Source organism: Zootermopsis nevadensis, unplaced genomic scaffold (assembly GCF_977971745.1).
Source record: "Zootermopsis nevadensis isolate Lab colony 2312 unplaced genomic scaffold, Znev_1.0 Znev_ptg000028l, whole genome shotgun sequence".
NCBI lineage: Eukaryota > Metazoa > Arthropoda > Insecta > Blattodea > Termopsidae > Zootermopsis > Zootermopsis nevadensis.
In genome coordinates this window covers 18,152,822-18,162,001 of record NW_028259160.1, presented here as the reverse complement: position 1 = coordinate 18,162,001, position 9,180 = coordinate 18,152,822, and the positions used below count along the sequence as shown (strand labels likewise).

General features: G+C 48.7%; 1 protein-coding gene across 8 annotated transcripts in view; it reads right to left on the bottom strand.

The window, feature by feature from the left end:
• Positions 1 to 6,194: 6,194 nt before the first annotated feature.
• LOC110826619 (BLOC-2 complex member HPS3) overlaps positions 6,195 to 9,180 on the bottom strand; it is a 77,475-nt gene continuing 74,489 nt past the window's right edge. For 7 of the 8 annotated variants that reach the window (XM_022057430.2, XM_022057431.2, XM_022057423.2 and 4 more), the window contains 5 exons: positions 8,866 to 9,177; positions 8,281 to 8,448; positions 7,907 to 8,083; positions 7,317 to 7,431; positions 6,195 to 7,093 (listed from right to left, as the gene is read on the bottom strand). In XM_022057430.2, the coding sequence (XP_021913122.1) occupies positions 6,912 to 7,093; positions 7,317 to 7,431; positions 7,907 to 8,083; positions 8,281 to 8,448; positions 8,866 to 9,177 (954 nt within the window). In that variant the 3' untranslated portion in view covers positions 6,195 to 6,911. Of the gene's footprint in view, positions 7,094 to 7,215; positions 7,432 to 7,906; positions 8,084 to 8,280; positions 8,449 to 8,865; positions 9,178 to 9,180 lie in introns of all 8 variants that reach the window. The other variant, XM_022057433.2, reaches the window with a different exon arrangement.

Below are 9,180 nucleotides of genomic sequence, written 5' to 3'. Positions count from 1 at the left end.
AAATATGTGGAACGAGGAGCGTCGTAATGCCCATTCTTCGCCAGATGGTGATGGACAGAACATGTAACACGCAAGAGAAAAAGTCCAAAACCTGACGGTAAGAGAACGCCGCGGAAGCAGACGTGGGCGCACACAATATCAAAATGGATATACAGCGTGTCCTGTAATTGCAAGCCAAGAAGCCCAAAGGGCTCTTTTCGGGGCTGCGAGATTTTATCTTTTTTTGAGTCCGCGGTCCGTCGTACAGAAACACGAGGCATGAGCACAGGCTGACTTCACTAAGTCATGCAGCCACGCCCACCCACACTGCAGTGGGCAAATGCTATGGGGGGGGCACTGCGACACCCTGTACCTACACAACGATTTCTTAAATACTGACACGAGGCATAAATGATTTGGTACAGAAGTTACTCATCCTGCGAAAAGCACATTTCCACTGCATATTTCGTGTAATTAACCGCCCAGGGTGCCCAAATAACCCGCGCCGTGCGTCCAACAGATGGGGGCATCGCACTCCGATAAGATACGTTACCACGTACCTAAAAGTCGAACCCAGACGACCAACAATTATGGTAAAGCTGCCTCATTTATGGTCTGCTGAACGAGGGCTCTCTTGCGACCCGTTTTCAGCACGCAACAGTGGCATTTATTCTTGACAAGCAATTACGGGACTATCGATTCCTCTTAAGCACATCGTATTTTGCGGATAGTGTCATAGCAGAATGCTGAAGGAATACTGAAATGGATCTCAGGGAAACGGGGTGCGAGGCTGTATTCAACTGACCCAGGATACAGACCGATGGTGGGACATTCGATTTCGATGGCGTGCAAAACAGCACAACAACCACACCAAATTTCATCCAAATCCGCCCAGTGGCTGTCGAGTTCAATCGACTGGACAGACGAACGGTCAGAGACATGACCAGACCACAAAGAACGCATACAAATGTAATTCGTCAACTGAGCTACGACAACGAAACCATTCACAATTTTATGTCCCGGAAACTGCTGTCTTGTTGTGACGAAAAGGACAACTGCACAGTGGAAGAAGCTGACCGTTGCAGCGCGATTGACGTGGAAAAAATACTCGCTAAACCTTAAATGGCGAGTTCACGAAATCTGACAAAGGAAAGTTTTGATAATAATTGTCGAAATTTGGATGGCCGAAAATACCGCATGCACCACATACTTCGAAATGCGGGAACTGAAACCACGACGTCCTGAGTCAACAATCACTTTCCGTCAGCAAATGAATCAGCAGAGGAGAAACAAAACATCGTCTGAACACTTCATCAAAGGTAGTAAGAACAGCTAGGAGCATTCTGAATGCCAAAGTGCAAAGAACGCCTGTGGGCTCCCGAATTAGGACAGCAAATTCTTCTGTTCAATGTGAAGCTGGGCCACGAAATTCAGCCGCGTCGCACCGACGAGTGGCCGACGCGGGACTGTGTATTCCAGAATCATCCCATGCAAAGCGCCTTCTGGAGGAACGTCTCGGAATTTCAATCAGGTAGGGGCGGAATTTTGTAACGTCACACATCTGACAAATTGTGACTCAGAATGCGGTCCGCCTCAGTCAGTAACAAAATCGGCTCGTGTAAGCATAAAGACACTGTTCAGACCCTGATCATGGAGGCAACGCGTCCCTTTGAGACGTGGTCAGTAACCTGGCAGAAGACATGAACGTGCGGAAAACCTAACCCGTTTTGCTGTCGACCACAAGTCAAGGTCCCGTCTTCTGGTTCCAGTCGTCACAGAAGCTGAAGATGTGCATGTTTAACGACGTCATCAGGCTGTTTGCTCTGCCAATCGTTCTAGACGCGCGCCACGCACAGGTTACAATTCGTGGCGAAGGCAATCCGGACCCCTGGAGTCGAAACGTGGCCACGGACCGAGTGTTCGAATCCAGCTCTGCACCGGGAGAAACTGATTCCCCGTGTCACGTTCGCCGCGTGTCAGCCCGGCCAGAAAAAAGTCAGTATCCTGCGTGGGGAGGAAGAAGAAGAATAACAGAGGGCGGCCATTGCCTTTAGCACGTTCCTACCTTTCTGTAATTCGTCAGGGGCGATTTGAGAGAGGGACTGAGCTCAGCACCCGCGACTCCACTTCACACACATGGAGTCTGCTAACCTAACCACCACTCCCCCCCCCCCCCCCGACAGCAGCAGGCAACAAAGGTCCGTGACCAAAGTCAATTTATTCATGTATTTATTCATTCATCCATTTATTCATTCATTCATAAATTTCATGAACACTCGTTGCTTGGTACCGCAGAGCAGGGGCCGCGAACCTGGAAGAGTGGACGCAGTTTTCTCCTGTTCCACACGTCCGTGCTAATCTGCTCGCTTGCTTTTACTCAGTCCCTCCGCTTAAACGTTCAAGCAGGTCGCCAAAACCATCTTCCTGTCCTAACCCACGGCGTCGTCACAGGACCCGACTCCGGGCTTGCCCTTTTAATCGGCCCAACTCCTGTGAGAATGAGACGAAATATTTACGCGCCGTGTCCAGGTGTTATTAAAACCAGGTTTAGAAAGTAGGTTCCGCTTCCGTCTTAACACCTGTACGGCGGACGAGGTCCAAAGAGAACAACTCGACGCAACGAACCTTCGGACTTGGAAAGTTAACTGGATCAAACATTTTAGAGAAACACAGAGGATGAAGAAGACTTGGGCTCCGACGACAGAGAAGACGGGGATTTCATGAAATTTAAAACTAAAAACCGGAACTGCAGCAGGAGCCACGAAAAACAACAGGAAAGTGTCGAAAGCACATTTCGATGTTTTGTTTTATGGTTTTAAGGCGACAGACATTTTTCGAAGTTGTCTTCCTTCTGGGTTATAGAGCCTCCACGACAGAGCGATCCCTGATGATGGAGGCAGCAAGGACCAGACTACACGGCGTTACAACCCAGAAGACAGCAATCTTCGGACTCACCGCCTTGAGAACCCGAAATCCCTGTCCATACTCCGGGCACTATTGTTTACGCTGTCAGTGCTTACGTGGGTCACTAGACGTTGAACTGTGTGTACGGGCCTGAAGCATTCAGCCTAAACTGCGCCTAATTTGAACGGGAAAAGTAAATCAGTTTTCGAAATACAGAAGACCTTGCTCGCGAGGTCATCTGCTACAAATATCAAGGGCCTTAGGGAGCAATCAGATGGGGCGCGATTCCATTACACCAACAGACGCGGGACGAAATGGCTTCGTCTCGCTCAAAACTGGGTCACGTGGTTGGCTTTTGTGAACACGGTAATGAACCTTCGGAATCTATAAAAGCCGGGGAATTTCTCGACCACCTACGCGACTATCAGCTACTACGAAGGAATCTTTCTCTCTCATTCGGCAAACCGATGGCCGCGCCCAAAACTGCCACCGATGTTTAATCTGTGTCGAGTCTTCTTACGTCTGCGTAATGCCTCATCCGTCAGCTCTGTCGGGCCAGCCCGAGGTTCGCGGACAGAGAGCAAAATCTTCGTCCGCCTCCTTCCACATCCTTTGCCAAACCAGAACTTCGTTTGAAGCTACGTAACACAGACAGTTGATAAAAAGTCGTTAAACAAACCAAGACCCCAATCAACGTGCAGCAGTTTTGAGATCGTTGAAAAGTGTAAATGAACCTTTAGGGTATGAGGTGAGAAGCTGACAGTTAATCAGCTGATCAAGAAATTTATTGCCTGCCTTTAATGAAACCCGAAAGTTCATTACAGATCCTACAACAGCCCGCCATTGGTCTTAATTCTGTGCCAGTTCAATCCAGTCCACGCAGTGTTTCATTAGATCCGCGTTTTCAAGAAACAAGTTTCTACGAAATCTATTCACCTGTGGCCTCACCACACGGCCAGAACTCGGTCACCAGAGCCTCGTTAGCACCGCGAGAAGTCGAGGTTGCTAATACTCTTCTTGGCGTGCATCTGTAATTGATCAGCCCCCCCCCCCCCCCCCCCGGGGGGGGGAAACAAATTTTTGTCTTGCACCGAACTCACACCTGCAAAAAAAGACATCTCATTTGCACATACAAAATGCTCGGTCCCCTTTCCTACGGAGCGTTAGCATTGTTTTACAATTCTAAACAAGTGACATACAGATGCAGATCAATTTCCGGTCTTACTGGTCTATCCATCTTCGAGGAACATGGCGTCAAGTAAAGATGTCGCACAAGCGCAAGAGTGGTACATCAACCGGAAATCTCGTAAGCCCCCCCCCCCCCCCCCCGAAAAAAGAAGACAAAATCGCATAAAGCAATCGCAGGCCCGCCACCGGATGGGACAAAATCAACACAAACGGCGTCTCGTCCAGTACCCGATTAAACATTGTACGGAGCTTTACAGCTATGGCCCCCCCTACGCCTTCACTAGAAAGTGAAACGCCAAATTTAATTGCAAATATTAAAGTACCGAAGCCGGTCAAAACGGCCCGTTGAAAACACGGGATATAGGCCGAGATCTCCTCTCCTTACCCCAACGCAGGGATTTCTCAAGAGCCAGATGAATTCAATCCACACCCTCGCATCTCAATATTATCCTCCAACCCACACTCAGGTCTCCCCGTCCCCGATGACAGTCGACGGCTGACACGTGGATGCAGTAGGAATGGTGCGCTTTAGCGCGCACACTTTGTTACGAAGAAAGTGTGCCGCTCATTAGATTCGAGTAATTGTTATTAATGTTTGTTTGTTTGTGACGCGTCAGTCTTCTCCGTTGGCGCAGGGACTTAATCCAAAGACACGTGCGACTAATTCCTTCTCCACTGGCGTATTATTTACGAGGCTTTCGCTTAGAAAGTGAATCTGTATCGCTCCTGTCCTGTTGTAATACGTCAGGTGTCAGCCGCTGCACTGTCGTTTCCGACGGAGCTTTGAAGGTGAACTCCATATTCTAGCAGATCGCACCGTATAATCTCTGCGTTCGTCCGGCAACAGCGTCTTAACTCGAAGCGAGCTTTCGAAACACCTTAAAAGTGATTCATAACCACTGTGCCATTACGACAGACGCAAACATAGTTCGTGTGCATCTTTTTCTATTTCGTCAAATGAAAAGAAACTTCTCGACGAATCCCTTCCCCACGTCGCACGCAGAAATTAAAACTCTTGTTGAGTGAATATGTTTAAGCGAATCACGAAATGAACAATCGAAATGCGAACGAAAAAGCTGAGGCCACGGGTTCAAATCTCGGAGCGGAGGGCGGCTATGCCAACCGAGGTTCTCCCTGGTTTTTCTCAGTGCCTTAAATTAGACCAATTCATAACAAGTCACGTGACGTTACAAGGTCTGAGCGTCGTTGAACAAACCAGAAGTAAATCTCTACGTCACTGCGTCCGGTCCTCGCGATTCATTCACGGACACGTCACAAATCCAACAACAAATTTTATGAAGACGTCAAGAATATTAAGCACGGCTCTGAATGCACAAGCGACGTTTATACGGCTGCCTCTGAATAATTTCGCGTTTACTAGGAAAACGAAGGTTTCTTCGTGAAGCTTTTGTTCACAATCGAACGTCAGCTCTAAGCCGTCTTTGTGTTATTCAACAACGCCTTTTCGGTGACGGTAATATCGAATGAAACGTAAAACCTCGCCCCACTCCAGTCTCTGGGTCGACATCTGAACCCGGGACATCCCGAATACGACGTTCAGTTTGGTTAGGGGATTGGACAGGTTACTTTACAGAGCGCCCTGACTCCATGAAGATGGCAGTCTTCTGGGTTGTCGCGCCGCGTAATCTGGTAGACGTTCCATTGGTCGTTGCTGCCTCCATAACTCATCGCCCTGATGAAGGCAGCCTTTAATCTGCTTTGCATGGCAATGAATCTCAATCTCGAAACTCCATCTCACAATGAAAAGAATATGTGGAGCCATACCTGGGCCTGACACACGCGTCTACTCAGGCACTTCCACTCGCGCTCACGAGTGCTACGTCGTCTGCTGTCACGGAAACACGCGTTTTGATCCAAAAAAGAAATTGTAATTGAATAGTTCTGCAGAAAAGGCAACGTCGCTCGTGAGTTCTTATGGCAGATGAGCATATTTTAATCTGAAGAAGACGCACGAGATTACTGTGACGTCTGTCTGGCATTTATTTCGGTTTCTGCCCACAAACTCACGTCTTAGCACCAGAAGAAGAAAATGGAAAGCGAAGTCGGCGTAAAGACGCAGAAAACGGAGCAACACGAAAAGGAATAGAAGAAACAAGTGAAAGTTTGAATACTGGAAAAAAAAACTTTATTTTAAAACAGTTACGTATTTCAGTAAAATGATGAAAAAAAATTTCAAACATTTTCGAGGTTTAAGAAAATGTAAGCGAGGAAGTGAACGGAAATAAAAAGCGAAACACCGTTCGATTTATTACTCGTACGTGATTTCTGAAAAAGTGATGTGATGCTAATTCATATACAAGTCCTGAAGATGACTGTAAACAGGTGAAACATGTCACCTTGAAACCACACTTAATAAAGTTGTACAGATGGAAGGACAAATAACAAATCTGAAATATCACAAATCCCCACGTCGGCCACTGATCAGAGCACCTGTTCGGTTGACCGTGGCCAACGGCGTTCCACGAGGGCCTCTTGGAGGAGGTCATTCAAGTAGGAGAAGTGGACGACAGACATCTTTCGTGCTAGACGTCACAAAACACCAGTGAAATGACCGGTTCGGCTTTCGTAGTTTATCAAGTCGATCATCCGGTGCTCGCTTTCGGCCATCGCAGGCTCCTCCAAAGCCTTCATGAAACCTCCTCTGTTTCAGGTTAACGGAGCATTCAATTCCTTTACTTATAGCTTATTTAATGACAATTTCTCAGTAGCTCAGACTACATAGCGTCAAATGAGAGGATGACGCGCTACAAATCATCCCACTCTACACTTGGGCCCCAGAGCCAGCACCGATGTAGCGACGAGCGGAGACCCGACGCCGCTCAGAGATTGAGCGTGGTGAGCAACTGCTGTCCGGTGGCCATGATGAGCGCCCTGATGTGGTTCGCGTGTCCCGCCTGCTGGCAGATCTGAACGTAGCTGCGGTACAAGTCGTCTCCACCAGGCGGCAGAACTCTGCACACATCCTCCACTGGCAACGTCTGAGCGAGGTACGTCATCACGTCTGCAAACGAGAGAAGAGACATTCAATTCTGCGTTCAGACTGAGCAGTTGGCATTTGCTTCGTTTTCACGAGAATCGTTATCAACCAAATACTGGGCACAAAGTGCGCGGGACACGTCAAACCTTATCGGACGTGCGCCACCGAGTGTCACCCCCGGGGTTTAAGACTCTGACTCCCACGCGACAAGCGCTGAAACTAAGAGGACACGTGTCAGGGTGCCCACCTCTGGTGACCTGCAGATAAAAGGGCTTCAGCAGCGTCTCGTCTCCTAGGGTCTGCACCTTCCTGTGCAGCATCAGCAGCAGCCACTTCCACTCGGCCTCGCCGCTGAATCTGTCCTGCAACGAGAACAGTTTCATGATGAGGGTTGTCCAAAATGATAATTCCATCGTTATGGACTTTGGATTGTCGTGCACCACTGCCAAAAAAATAAAAATAATTTATGCACTGGTTACATTTGCCAAGATATTAACATAAGCGACAGAACACTTTCGGGCCTCGTCCATCGCCTCGATCGCTCAACCTCTGGAGTGATTTGAGATTGGTTCGTTCTAACAGACCCCACAGAGTAGGTTTCCCTTCCCCTCCGCCACATCTGATCGAGTCCTCGAAACGACGCGTAATTTTACGGCGTCAGACGAAGGGCAAGACGATCCAGACTGTACCGCACGTGACACAGTTCAAGACAGAACACGGCACACGTGCGCCTCGGTCCGATTTAATCGAATGTGATTGTAGCTCTTGGCTCAAAAATGTAACAAAGAAACGGCGGAGAGAGTAAATTTTAGTAAATGTCACTTTCCACGGCAGTACCTTCGTGAAACGCAGCAGAGCCTGAGGGCAGAAGCCAAGCAGAACGTTGGCAGCTTCCAGCACGGGCATGCACAGAACCTGCAGACTCAGGTTCCCGTGGAGCCGCGGGTGCGTCTGCGCAAACTGACGCACTTCAATCGCGCAGTCCTGGGGCAGCTTTCCAGAACAGAGCAGACACTGCAAAACGAACAACAACGGCAGCAGCCGCAAAGCCTTTCGGGTAGAAAGTGATACTGAAAACCTAAAACTCGCAATAAACTCATAAAAAAGCGGCCATGCGCCCTGGTCTTGACGCAAACATTTTAGCGGAGTATCGCGCGCGTGAATCTCGGATAAACGCGGGACGTCCCTCGGTCGCCAGCGATCACGCTCACCTGAAGCTTGAAGAGGCTGTCACAGTCTGCATCCTCCTGTCGGGCCGATCCCCCGTCTTCCAATGCAAACTCCGCCCCTTCTTGAAGAGAGAGGAGTCTTTTGGAAAGGTCAGCAGAGTAAGGAGGCATTTTCGCAAGGAAGGCCGATCGACTTTCTTCAAAAAGTACCTGAACATTCAAACACAAATCTGTTTTACCATCGCATTCCAACGCCTAATAAAACCTGAAGTCTCTTAAATAATTTTTTGTGGGAAATAAATACGCCTTTGAGGGTCCGCAAAACGCACAGATGGTAATTTTGCCTCGGTGCTTATTAACCCCTACCAGTAAATGTATAAGGGGTAGTAGAGAGACACCTCAGCACCAAACAAACCATTCAAATGCCTCCCACCCTAACCCAAAACCCTTCGGGGCAAAGAGTCTCCGAAATCGCTCGATAAGCCGGGTTGGCCGCAGAGCAAAGAGTGAAATGCCTCTCCGTCTCTTTATTGGGTAGTCCCAGTGTCCCTCAAGCTTCACTAAACAGGGAGCGGAGGCGCTACAGCGGACAGACAATGAATTGCAGAAATATAAAAAACTGTTTACTTTAGTGTCTGATTGATTTTCCCACGAAGATCCAGTTTTGTCAGGGTTAAGTTTCCGTCTGGGTTCTTCCGGTTCACCACTCCGCAACTTCTTCTTCCCCGATGTTTTCGCGTCATGCCACCGCAGGTCGCTCAGGTATGACCTCACGAGTATCTTCAGTGCCTCCGCCGTCGGCGCGTCACACGAAGCCAAATTCTGCGCCGTGACGTCACCGAAGTACCAAGCAAAGTATTTCTCCAGAAATTTCTGAAGGACGTCACTCGCTGCAGACCCAGCAATGCCGATTCTAGACGGAATGTATTCCAGGAAAACCTG